Raw genomic sequence first — 14,388 nt, forward strand, 5'->3', positions numbered from 1 at the left:
GTCTGTCTTAGACTGTTTTCTTGCTAATAACACAATATCACAGACTAGATAAGTTATGAAGAAAAGACAATACTTTTGACCAAAAGCCATCTTTTGATGGCTTTCTCATTGGCAGTCTGACCCGTGTATGTGTGTGTGTGTGTGTATGTCTCTCTCTCTCTCTCCACACACTGGTCATTTCCCACTTCACCAATATTCAATCATGGTGACTCCACCCCATAACTTTATCTAATTTTAATCACACATCCCCCACCCCCCACCAAAAGTTCTATCTCTAAAAATCACAGCCAGATTAAGTTCCACATCATCATTTCACAATATCAACTCATGAGCCTTTGGGAGACTCACTCAAACCATATTATAAACCATATTATTCTACCCTTGGCCCCCAAGGTTAATGTCCTTCTCACAAATGCAAAATGCAATCATTCCATCCCTTCCAGTCCCCAAGTTTTAGCTCATTCCAGCATTAATTCAAAAGTCCAAAGTCTCATCTCCTTCCAGCTGTGAGCCTCTGTTTAAAAAAAAAAAAAAAAAAAAAGAGCAGGATACACTTCTAAGTTATAATGGCAGGCTGGCACAGTGGCTCAGGAGTCTAAGACAGGAAGATCAAGAGTTCAAAGTCAGCTTCAGCAATTTAGTGAGGCCCTAAGAAACTCAGTGAGACCTAGTCTCTAAACAAAATACAAAATAGGGCTGGGGCTGGGGCTGAGTGGTGGAGTGCCCCTGAGTTCAACCTCCAGTAACTCCCCCAAATAAAGTTATAATGGCAGGACTGGAATAGGATAAACATTCCTACTTCTAAAAGGGATAAACAGACAAGTAGAAAGGTGTAATTGGGCCAATTATGCCAGCAGGGAAGACATTAAACCCCTAAAACTCCAAGTCCAGCCATCTTGTGCCTACTGTAGCAGGGGCCCCATGGGTTAGGGCAGCCCTGCCCCGACTGCTTTGCTGATTATAGGTCAGCCACAAGTCCCAAAACTCAATAATGCAATAGTATAAGAGTATATATTCTTTTTCCAGTATGATCAAAGTATTTTGATTAACTTCATAATTATCAAATGCCTATTTATAATCAGTTTTATTATTTAGCTAGATTTTAAACTGTGAATTTGTACCAGTGATATAACAGGGAACAATTTGAGTTTAACAAGATGAGTTTCATTGAGGAAATAGGGATAAACCTTGAGTGGAGAAATTCCAGAGAGCAGGAGATGAGGAAATAAAAACATCGAGTATAGGTAATTTTTCTAATTATTATTTTTTAAATAGAAGAATAAAACAGACACGAGGAGTTACAAAGTGAAACACAGAAAGACTATGGATGCCAGAAAAATTAATCTGGGAGTTTAGATTATAAAATGTTTGTATGTTCACAGCAAAGATATAGTACACTGGGAGGTGATGATATAAGAGAAAGACAAGAAAAGTAAAAGAGCAAAATATTTGCATAAAGAGAAGGAATGGCCCAGACCTAGTGGTACACACGTGTAATCCAAGTGGCTCAGGAGGCTGAGGCAGAAGGATTGCAAATTCAACCCTCAGCAATTTAGTGAGTCCCTAAGCAATTTATTGAGACCTGCTCAAAATTAAAAAAATAAGAAAAGGAGTAGGGATATGGCTTAGTAGTTAAGCACCCCTGGGTTTAATCCCTGATACCAAAAAGAAAAATAAAGAAAAAGAAAAGGAATGGAATCTAGTGAATATAAGTAGAAACATACCTTATATAATCAGAGATATGATAAATTATGGTATAATGGTGTATTAAGAATTGTAATGCAAAAATAAATAAATAAAAATTTTTTAAAAAAGTAGAAGGGTTAGCCTTCAATAGAAATAACAGTAGATTTAGTGATGGGAAGATGAGATAGTTTTCTGGTGGCTTCTTATCTCCTTAATAGAAAAAGGAATAAGGTAATCAGCTAAAAGTTGGAAATACCTTGGATGTTTTTAAAGAGAAAATAGGTGATGTGAGACAGTCCTAGGAAGTAAAAGAAATTGAGGAAATTAAAAGTTAATTGCTGGGGAATGCCAAGGTCTATAAGTGAGATAAGTTAAAATGGGCATGTATATTTCTTTTTTTTTTAATATTTATTTATTTTTTTAGTTTTAGGTGGACACAATATCTTTATTTTATTTTTATGTGGTGCTGAGAATCCAACCCAGTACCTCCTGCATGCCATGCGAGCGCACTACCACTTGAGCCACATCCCCGCCCAATATATTTCTTTTTAATATTTCTTTTAGTTATAGATGGGTTCGATTCTTAGCACGACGTATAAATAAAGGTCCATTGACAACTAAAAAAACATTTTTAAAAATCCTTAGGGGAAAAAATAATAATAGAAGTTATGTTTTAAGTCCAGTTCTTGTTGTAACAACAGAATACCACCAGGCTAAGTAAATTACAAGTAACAGAAGTTTATTTTATTTATTAATTTTTATGTGGTGGTGAGGATCAAACCCAGTGCCCCACAGGCATTAGGCAAATGTTCCACCACTAAGCCACAACTCCAGCCCCAGGCATGTGTATTTCTCTTGCTACATTCCAATGCTCAGGTACAACCATGGCACAAGTGGATGTTGTGATTTTAACTAGATGAGTATGATGAAGGAACACAAGGGTTAGGGAGCCATGGTATATTAAAAAGTTATGATGACAATGTTGTTTCTGGACTCTAAGGTGGGAAAGCAGAAAAGATGAGAACATGTGGTGTGTGAAAAGCAATCAATTCTATCAACTCATTATAGGGCCAATGGATCAAAAATCCTTAAGGAGAGGGCTGGGGTTGTAGCTCAATAGTAGAGTGCGCTTGCCTAGAGTGTGTGAGGCACTGGGTTTGATTCTTAGCACCGCATATAAATAAAGGTCCATTGACAACTAAAAAAAGATTTAAAAAAAATCCTTAAGGGGAAAAAAATATTCCAGTTATTATGTCTTAGTCCAGTTCCTGTTGTAACAATAGAATGCCACCAGGCTAAGTAAATTACAAATAACAGAAGTTTATTTGGCTCACAGTTCTGGGGGCAGGAAGTCCAAGACTGAGGGGCTGTACCTGCTGAAGGCCTTCTTGCTGCACCATGGAAGGCATCACATGGTGAGAGAACACACAAGGAGAGAGAAGGAGGAAGACAGGGAGAGGGAGGAAAAGAGAGAGGAAAAGGAGCCAAATCTCCCCCTCTTACATTTAACCCACTCCTGAGATAATGGCCTTAGTCCATTCATGAGGGTGATGTCCTTAAGACCTAGTCACCACTTAAAGGTCTCACCTCTCAACACTATTGCATTAAGTTTTTAACATATACATTAAAACCATAACATTTCACTTTTGACCTCCAAAATTCATGTCTTTCTCATGATGCAAAATACTTTCATTCCATCCCAATAGTTCCAAGAGTCTTAACTCATTCCAGGATCAATTAAAAAGTCCAAAATACAGAGTTTCCTTTAAATCAGATATGAATAGGTCTCAAAGCATGAATCCTTCCACCTGTCAGCCTATCAAATCAAAACAAATTATATAGTTCCAAAATACAATGGTGGGTCAGGTGTTCTCATTCCAAAAAGGACCAATACGTAAGAAAGAAGTAACTGGTACCAAGCAGCCCCAAACCCCAACAAGGAAAACAACAGTAAGTCTTAATCTCCCTTGACTCCATGTTCTGCAGCCTGGGCACACTGTGGCAGAAACTGGGACCTCAAGGCCTTAGAAAGCCCCAATCCAATGGCTTTGCTGTATTCAATTCATCTAGTTCTTCTCATAGTTGGAGACTAGAGTTTTGTGCCTGTACCTTGCTCAGGCTGGTATTGCATGTTGGTAGTTCTACAGTCCTGGGGTCTTGGTAGTGGCCCCACTCTCATGCTTTCACTAGGGATTACCCTAGTACTGACACTCTGTGGTGGTCTAGTTAACACAGCTTCACTAGGTATAACCTTGCTGAGGGTTCTGTAGTAGCTTCACCTCCAACACTATATTTCCACTCAGAGTTGCCCTAATAAAAACTCTCTACAGTGGATTCACCCCTGCCAAAAATCTCTGTGACCCCAAACAGTCCACAACATTCTTAGAAATGAAGGTGAGAAGGCCATGTCCCCATAACTTTTGCATTCTGAATTTGTGCAGAATTCACAGCCCTGAACACTGCCAAGGTTTACCACTTGCACTAGCCACAGGGTTGAGATACAGCTGGCTCTGCTTGAGTCAAAACTGGGGCAGCCAGTGAGTGCTGTGCTGGAATGATAATGAGCAAATATCTGAGCTGGCTATAGGCAATGGGCTGTCCTCACATGTCCCCCAAAACACTGTCTCCTAGAGCTCTGGGCCTGTGATAGAAGTGGCAGCCTCAGTTCTCTAAAATGACTTCCAGGTCTTTCTCCCCTCGTCTTGATGAAAAATATCTGGCTCCCTTCTATACATGCTAATCTCTTTAGCTAGCAAGGCCATCACTAAGCCATAACTTTCATTTGTTCTTTTTTTTTTAATTTTTTTTTAGTTGTGGTGGATACAATGCCTTTATTTTATTTTTATGTGGTGTTAAGGATTGAACCCAGTGCCTTCCACATGTGAGGCGAGCACTCTACCACTGAGCTACAGCCCCAGCCCTCATTTGTTCTTTTAAACACACATTTTCAATTCTTGGTATATAATCAAACTAATCATTTGTTCAAGAAATCTCATTCTCCTTTTATTCCTGCCTTTCCTGAACATCCTTTCCCTTTATCCATCCAAACTCTGTCCTGTCAATTTCCTCTCTTAAAACACTTTTTAAACTATTGCTCTCTTGGGCTGGGGATATAGATCAGTTGGTAAAGTGCTTGCCTCACATGCACAAGGCCTTGCGTTCAATCCCCAGCATCACCAAAAGGAAAAAAAAAAAAATGTTGCTCTTATCTGTCTTTACTAGTTCTACCCTAATCCAGGACCTCATAATCTGTTGACTGTGTTTCTAAAATACTCTTTGATCTAATCACTGTGGTGTTAATCCTGGTTGCTCAATCTTTCTCTGCAATGTAGCCAAAATGACTTAACAGACTAATCTTGATTGTTTCAGTACCCTATTTAAAATAGTTGTGCAATACACATAAAAATCTTCTTTTTATCATGGCATATAATAACTTCTTTGATTCAGTTCACATTCACCACTGTTTGACTTATTAATCAGAACTGCAGACTTCCCAATACCAAACAGCTTTTACTTTCCTGCATATCTCATATTATACCATGCCACTGTCCTTGGTCATGACTTCTGTACAAAATTCTTCCTAAATACATTCATTCATCCATCCATCTATTTATTTATTTATTATTGGTGCTAGGGTTTAAACCCAGGCGCACTTAATCACTAACCACATCCCCAAGCCCTTTTTATTTTGAGACAGGATCTCTCAATTTGCTAGGGGCCTCACTAAATTGCTGAGGCTGGCTTTTAACTTGTAATCCTCCTGCCTTAGCCTCCCAAACAGCTGGAATTACAGGCATGTGCCATTGCGTCTGGGCTCTAAATTCTTCCAATGGGAGAAACACCTATCCCTAATACTTCCACAGAATTATCTTTATCACTGAATTAATACTATGTATTATAATTATCTATGCAAATATTTTCTCTTTTACTAAATGAGCTTGTTAAAGGCACATATCTAACAGTGTTATTAGAATTTTTTGAAGAATTAAATTGAATGATCATTCAGGTTGGTTCCAATTTTTCCAGTTATAAATAATGCTGCAATGAACAGCTTTGTGCAAATGATATTTTTAATTTTTAAATTTTATTATGATAGATTGGAAGACAAAAGAATTACTGGGTCTAAAGACAAGAACAGTTTTTATGACTCTTCAATAACTTATGTTCATTATTTTTAATATTTAAGAAACCAAGAGGCAACCAGACTTTTAAACCATACATTCACATTTGGAACTTTTTTGCCATTCTATTAGTCATTTACTTCACGCCAATAATCCATGTCTTTTAAGAACAAGAACTAAACAATTAATATGTGAAGCTACCACAAAAACTAATGCTTTACCTATAGACTAATCTCAACAATACTAGTTTTAAGACTACAGTTAAAATGTATAGTAAGATTTTTTTTAAAAGATTCAGAATATGAGTTGCAACATCAATAGTTTCCTATCACTGGAGAAAGAAAAGCAATCTACCAAAGTTTTGGAAATTGCCAGAAAGAAATGCGCAGCATTATCGAAAAATATCAAACAAAAGTTTGTCTTAAGCAAATTCTATCCAAGGAAAAAGCAAAGATAACATCACACTACATTTTCTAAAAATCTAAAAGTTACTTGCATCAAGGACTGGCAAATTCTAAAGGTAGAGTTGGACAGATGTGACAAACACCATACTGCCCATGAAGTCTATATATCTACCTTTGCTAGATCTTTGATAGTCTGGCAACTCCTGCTCTAAATTAATAGAAAAGAAAGCATTATGGCTGGGGTTGTGGCTCAGTGGTAGAGCGCTTGCTTAGCATGTGTGAGGCACTGGGTTTGATTCTCAGCACTGCACATAAATAAGTAAAACAAAGGTCCATTGAAAAATAAAACATATTTTTTTAAAAAAGCATTTATTACTATTGTTTTGAAAAAATGCTTATAATGAAGAACAAAAATTGCACATAAAGTCCTCTCCCCCGCCTTTTTTTTGGGGGGGGGGTACTGGGGAATTGATTGAGACCATGAATGTTCTGACACTGAGCTACACCCCCAGTCTTTTTCATTTTTATTTTATTTTTTGTCTTGAGATAGGATCTTGCTAAATTGCTGAGGCTGGCCTAGATTCTTCTTGTGATTCTTCTGCCTCAGTCTCCTAAGTAGCTAGGATTACAGGTGTGTGCCATCATGCCCAGCTTTTTTCACTTCTTTGCTTGTTCTTCTAAGGATCTGTTTCATCCATTCAAACCCACATTCCTGTCCCCCAGATTGCCCTCCTCACAGGTTCTTAGCTCTCTTCTTTAATATTTTCGGATGTAACTGACAATAATAAATCTCCCCTCCATGCTGGTCTGACCCAAGTAAAGATGTAAACGGTTCCAGAAAAAATAAATAAATAAATAAAGACATAAAATGGAAGAAAAGTTAGGAGTAACCAGGATGAATAAAGGTGCACACTTGGGAGGGAAGGTTAATAATTGAGAGTATTGCAGAGAATGGATGACAATGTGATTAAAATTACCACATAAATATTCTGGGAGGGAAAAAAAAAGCAGCAAATAAAAGTAAAAAGTAAAACCAAATTATTTTTAAAATACAGAAAATTAGCACATTTAAAAAGCACAAAAATCTATAAATATCACTCCTTTAACAAAGCCTTCTATTTACCTATCCAAACAGGCAAAGAGTCCAGATTTTCCTCCTACGGCACAAAGTACTTTGGGAGCACAGCGAGGTCGAGTCATCAAGACTGTCTGATGAGAGAGTCTATGTTCAGGCATAAAGTGGTACTTTAAAGCTTCATTCAAAAGATGTTTACAAGTGCGATCATCACGAATAAGATGATTTGCTTCATATAGCCTAGTGAGAAACTTAACACTCAGCAATGGTAATCGTACACTGTTTAATAGCTGTGCTAAGTATTTCTGGCGTTCTTGTACATCATACTTGATCCAAGATTCTAATGCATAAAAAACAGTCTCTTCAGTAGCTACATTCAAACAGTCATTGGAAACAATTTCATCCAAATCTGCATGTGTAAGCTCAAAAAACTCTTCTGTCTGGCATACAGCTTCAAAATTCTGGCATATGTATTTAGTGGCTGCCAAATAAAGGTCATGGCAACCATATGTCTCTGCAAAACGAGATATTCCAATACAGTTCCCAGGATCAAGCTGGCTTTCAAGAAATGCACAACATTCTTTCAGGACAAGTTTTATCTGAAGTAAGTTTGCTGCTGGAAGGAGAGATTCAACTGTATCCTGAGAAATAAAAACAGTCCCTGTATAGGCATATTCCACAATGGCCTGGAGAGCAGTTTCATCAATGGATTGAAATTCAACCTCACTGTTTTCTTTTTCAGAAAGGTTTCCAGTGAACATAGCTTTGAAATACGGGCTGATGCTGGCAAGTACCACTTTGTGAGCATAAATTTTAACATCACCTACACGAAGAATGATGTCACAGAGTTCGTGGTGCTGACGAAGAAGATTCAAGCCCTGAAGAAGTTGTTCAGAATGTAAGTGGGCTAAGTTAGCAAGCATGTAGGTCGGGGATGTGTGGTCCATCTACAGAAAAACAAAAGCATGGACAGTTACTTCAAAATAATCATGCCAGTATGATTCTTTGTTTTAAATAGTACAATGAAAATCAGATTTATTGTTCATTTTCCTGTATTCTTTGGGTTTTAAAATACTTAATATTAGAACATAAGCTTTCAGAGTTAGAAGGGATTTAATAGTCATATAATTCAACTCCTTTCTTGCAAGATGGAGACCCAAAATGTTAAATACTATGTTCCAAGCCATGAAAATCTCTGGACAATGGACTTTTAGATCAAAACTCTGCCAAAAACACTGTTCCTTCAACAAATTCAAGTCTGAGCCAGGGAAACAAAATGCTAATGTATCAGGGGAACCTTGTTTACAGCAAAATTAAGTTTTGAAGCAACACTATCTATTTGGCTATTTTCTTAATATTAGTAACTGTAATTGGAAAAAAAATTCATGTTAATTCAAAAACTTTACAACAAAATTCAAAACTTATAAGAATGTAGACGACACAATGAAGACAGTAAGAAATCATAAGCAGAACATTCAAAAAAATATGGGATAGTATAAAAAGACCAAATTTAAGAGTTACTGGGATAGAGGAAGGCATAGAGTTCCAAACCAAAGGAATTGAACAATCTATTCAATGAAATAATATCAGAAAATTCTCCAAACATGAATAATGAATTGGAAAACCAAATACAAGAGGCTTACAGGATGCCAAAAGTACAAAATCACAACAGATCCACACCAAGGCACATTATAATAAAAATGTCTAGCATACAGAATAAGGAGAGAATTTTAAAAGCCATGAGAGAAAGGAATCAGAATACATATAGGGGGAAACCAATTAAGTTATGAGCAGATTTTTCAACCCAGACCTTGAAAGCTAGAAGATCCTGGAACAACATATACCAAACTGTGAAAGAAAATGGACGTCATCCAAGAATCTTGTATCCAACAAAATTAAGCTTTAGATTTGATGATGAAATAAAAACCTTCCATGATAAACAAAAGTTAAAATAATTTACAACTAGAAAGCCCACACTACAGAACATCCTTGGCAAAATATTCCATGAAGAAAAAACAAAAAACAACGAAGAAAATCAGCAGAGGGAGGTATTACACTAAAGAAATAACTAATCAAAGGAGAAACCAAGTAAAGTTAAATACCAAAATAAACCAAAAATGGCTGGGAATACAAGTCATGTCTCAAATAATAACACAAGATTGTTAATGGCATAAACTCACCAACCAAAAAATAATAGACTAGCAGATTGGATCAAAAACAAAAAAAGACCCAACAATATGCTGCCCTCCAAGAGACTCATCTCATAGGAAAAGACAGCCACAGACTAAAGGTGAAAGGTTGGGAAAAATCACACCACTCACATGGACTGTGGAAGCAAGCAGGGGTTTCCATCATCATATTAAATGAAGAAGATTTCAAGCTAAAATCAATCAAAGGGATAAAGAAGGTCATTTCATATTGCTCAAGGGAACCATACACCAACAAGATTTAACAATTATAAATATATATGCCCCAAATAATGGAGTATCTACATTCATCAAACAAACTCTTCTCAAGTTCAAGAGTCACAGACCACAACACAATAATTCTGGGTAATGTTAACATACCTTTTTCACCACTGCATAGATCTTCTAAACAAAAGCTGAACAAAGAAACTCAATATAGAACTCAATAATACAATCAATAACTTAGACTTAACTGACATACATAGAATATTTTATCCTTCAACGAGTGAATACGCTTTCTTCTCAGCACCACATGGATCCTTCTCTAAAACAGACCATACAGTATGCCACAAAGCAACTCTTAGCAAATACAAAAAAGTAGAGATACTACCCTGCATTCTATCAAAATGAAATTAGAAATCAATGATAAAATAAAAAATAAAAGCTACTCCAACACCTGGATACTAAATAATATGCTACCGAATGAACAATGGATTACAAAAGACATCAAGGAGGAGATTTGATTACTCAAAATGAAATTAGAAATCAATGATAAAATAAAAAATAAAAGCTACTCCAACACCTGGATACTAAATAATATGCTACCGAATGAACAATGGATTACAAAAGACATCAAGGAGGAGATTTGAAAATTCTTAGAGGTAAATGAGAACACTGATACAACTTATTGAAATCTCTAAGACACTACAAAGGCAGCTCTAAGAGGAAAGTTCATTGCATGGAGTGCATTCTTCAAAGAAGAAAAAGTCAACAGATAAATGACTTAACATTACATCTCAAAGCCTTAGAAGAATAAATCAACACCAAAAGCAGTAGAAGACAGGAAATAATTAAAATCAGAGCTCAAATCAACGAAATTGAAACAAAAGAAATAACTGAAAAAACTGACAGAACAAAAAGTTGGTTCTTTGAAAAAAATAAATAAAATTGACAAACCCTTAGCCATTCTAACGAGGAGGAGAGAGAAAATTCAAATTACTTACATGATAAAAAAGGAAATATCATGACAGACACTACAGAAATAAAGAAGATAATTAAAAATTATTTTGAAAACTTGTACTCCAATAAAATAGAAAATATCAAAGGCATCAACAAATTTCTAGAGTCCTATAATTTGCCCAAATTGAGTCAGGATATACACAATCTAAACAGATCAATTTCAAGCAATGATGTAGAAGACACCATCAGAAGCCTACCAACCAAGAGAATCCCAGGACCGGATGGATACCACAGCTGAGTTCTACAACACCTTTAAAGAAGAACTAATACCAACACTCTTCAATTTATTTCAGGAAATAGAAAAAGAGGGCCACACCAGTGGCCTCATAGAATGAGCACTTCCAAACTCATTCTATGAGGCCAATATCACCCTGATTCCAAAACCAGTCAAAGACACATCAGAGCAAGCAAACTTCAGACCAATATCTCTAATAAATATAGATGCAAAATTATCAATAAAATTCTCGCAAATCGAATACAAAAACATATCAAATGATAGTGCACCACGATCAAGTGGGATTCATTCCAGGCATGCAAGGTTGGTTCAGCATACAGAAATCAATAAATGTAATTCATTACATCAATGGGCTTAAAGAATCATATGATTACCTCAATAGATGCAGAAAAAGCATTCGACAAAACACAGCACCCCTTTCATGTTCAAAACATTAGAAAAACTAGGGATAACAGGAACATATCTCAACATTGTAAAAGCTATCTATGCTAATCCCCAGGCCAACATCATTCTATATGGAGAAAAATTGAAAGCATTCCTTATAAAAACTAGAACAAGACAGGGATGCCCTCTTTCACCACTTTTATTTAACATAGTTCTTGAAACACTGACCAGAGCAATTAGAGGAAAGAAATTAAAGGAATACAGATAGGAAAAGAAGAACTCAAATTAGCACTATTTGCTGACGATATAATTCTATACCTAGAAGACCCAAAAATTTCACCAGAAAAATTCTAGAACTAGTAAATGAATTCAGCAAAGTAGCAGGATATAAAATCAACACCCATAAATCAAACACGTGTATGTACATCAGTGGCAAATCCTCTGAAAGGGAAACAAGAAAAACTACCCCATTTATAATAGCCTTAAAAAATAAAATAAAATACTTGAAAATCAACTTAACAAAAGAGGTTATAATGAAATGTCATGAAAACTACATAAGGAAAACATAACCTCTATAATGAAAACTACAGAACGCTAAAGAAAGAAAGCAAAGAAAATCTTAGAAGATACAAAGATCTCCCTTGATCTTGGATAGGCAGAATTAATATTGTCAAAATGACCATACTACCAAAAGCACTATACAGATTTAATGCAATTCCAATCAAAATCCCAGTGGTACTCCTCATAGAAATAGAAAGAGCAGTCATTAAATTCATCTGGAAAAATCAAAGACCCAAAATACCTAAAGCAATCCTCAGCAAGAAGAATGAAGCAGGTAGCATATACCAGACCTTAAACTATACTACAGAACAATAATAACAAAAAACAGCATGGTGTTGGCACCAAAAGAGACTTGTAGACTAATGGTACAGAATAGAGGACAAAGAAACAAACCCACAGACTACAGTTATCTTATATTAGACAAAAGCACAAAAACACACATTGGAGAAAAGATAGCATTTTCAACAAACGGTGCTGGAAAAATTGAAAATCCATATGCAACAAAATGAAATTAAGCCCCTATCTCTCACCATGCACAAAACTCAAAGTGAATCAAAGACCTAGGAATTAAACCAGAGACACTGTACCTAATAGAGAAAAAGTAGGCCCAAATCTCCATCATGTTAGATTAGGCCCCGATTTCCTTACTAAGACTCCTATAGCACAAGAATTAAAATCAAGAATCAATAAATGGGATAGATTCAAACTAAAAAGCTTCTCCTCAGCAAAAGAAACAGTGAGGTGAGTAGAGAGCCTACATTTGGGGAGCAAATTTTTACCACATGCATATCAGATACAGCACTAATCTCTAGGATAAATAAATAACTCAAAAATCTTAACACCAAAAAAACAACTCAATCAATAAATGGGCCTAGGAACCGAACAGATACTTCTCAGAAGGTGATATACAATCAATCAATAAATATATGAAAAAATGTTCAACATCTCTAGCAATTAGAGAAATGCAAATCAAAACTACTCTAAGATTTCATCTCACTCCAGTCAGAATGGCAGCTATCAAGAATACAAACAACAATAAGTGTTTGCAAGAATGTGGGGAAAAAGGCACACTCATACACTGTTGATCGGATTGCAAATTGGTGCAGCCAATATGAAAAGCAGTATGGATATTCCTTGGAAAACTGGGAATGGAACCACCATTTGACCCGGCTATCCCACTCCTCAGTCTATACCCAAAGGACTTAAAAACAGCATGCTACAGGACACAGACACATCAATAGCAGCACTATTCATAAGAGCTAAACTGTGGAAACAACCTAGATGCCCTTCAGTAGATGAATGGATAAAGAAAATGTGGTATATACATACAATGGAATATTATTCAGCATTAAAAGAGAATAAAATCATAGCATTTGCAGGTAAATGAATGGAGCTGGAGAATATAATGCTAAGTGAAGTTAGCCAATCCCAAAAAAACAAATGCCAAATGTTTCTCTGCTATAAGGTTGTTGATTCATGATGGGGTTGGTAGAGGGAGCATTTGAGGATTAGGTGAACACTAGACAGGGCAAAGAGGTAGGAGGGGACAGGAGGGGGTATAGGGGTAGGAAAGACAGTGGAATGAGATGGATATCATTACCCTATATACATGTATAAAGACACAAATGGTGTTAACTCTACATTGTGTACAACCAGAGATATGAAGAATTGTGCTCTGTATGTATAATATGAATTGTAATGCATTCTGTTGTCATATATAACAAATTAGAATAAATAAAATTTAAAAATTCAATACTTTAAGAAAGGTATCATTACTGTCAATTTATTCAACAACAAAATTATTATGAACAGAACCCAAAGTTCTATATTGAAGGCAATTTAGGTGAGCCTTCTAATCAACACTATAGCCATTCAACTCTTAATTATAAATTCAGATTATGTATAGTCTGTTTACAACTTTGGAACACAAAGAAGAATAAAAATAGAAGATCAGAAAAATGAATGAAAAAGAAGAAAAAGTACAAAGACAATAAGTACCGTGTTAGCCTAAAAAAGCTCTCTATATCCTAATCCCTGAAAACTATGAATGGTACTTAACATGGTGAAAAAGGACTATGTACATGCTATTAAGAATTCTGAGATGGGAATATTATACTGAATAATACCAGAGGACCCTAGAAGTAATCAACATGTACTTTTATAAGAAGACAGAGTGGGAGACTTGACACAGACAAGGAAAAGGTTTTATGACTATGGAGGCAGAGAATGGAATGCTGACAGCCACCAGAAGCTTAAAGTCCACTAATACTAATTTCATACTTCTGGGATCCAGAAGTATAATAATAATAAATTTCTGTTGTTTTAAGCAACTGAGTTTGTGGTAATTTGTTACAGCAGCCATAAGAAATTAATACATAGATATTTCACAATGGATCAAAACAGCTGCTTAGAACAGACAAAAGGAACATTAAGACATCTATATAACATGAGTTGTTCCCTGTTTCTTTCACTTACACCTAAAACACAAATCAGGGTG

At 35.9% G+C, this 14,388-nt stretch overlaps 1 protein-coding gene across 2 annotated transcripts in view; it reads right to left on the minus strand.

Moving 5' to 3' along the window:
- The window catches only part of Klhl28 (kelch like family member 28), a 38,110-nt gene that overhangs the window by 8,893 nt on the left and 14,829 nt on the right, over window positions 1-14,388 (minus strand). For both annotated transcript variants that reach the window (XM_026412662.2, XM_026412663.2), the window contains one exon: window positions 7,335-8,233. In XM_026412662.2, coding sequence (XP_026268447.2) covers window positions 7,335-8,233 — 899 coding nt within the window. The remainder of the gene's footprint in view (window positions 1-7,334; window positions 8,234-14,388) is intronic.

Source organism: Urocitellus parryii, chromosome 6, assembly GCF_045843805.1.
Source record: "Urocitellus parryii isolate mUroPar1 chromosome 6, mUroPar1.hap1, whole genome shotgun sequence".
NCBI classification, from domain to species: domain Eukaryota; kingdom Metazoa; phylum Chordata; class Mammalia; order Rodentia; family Sciuridae; genus Urocitellus; species Urocitellus parryii.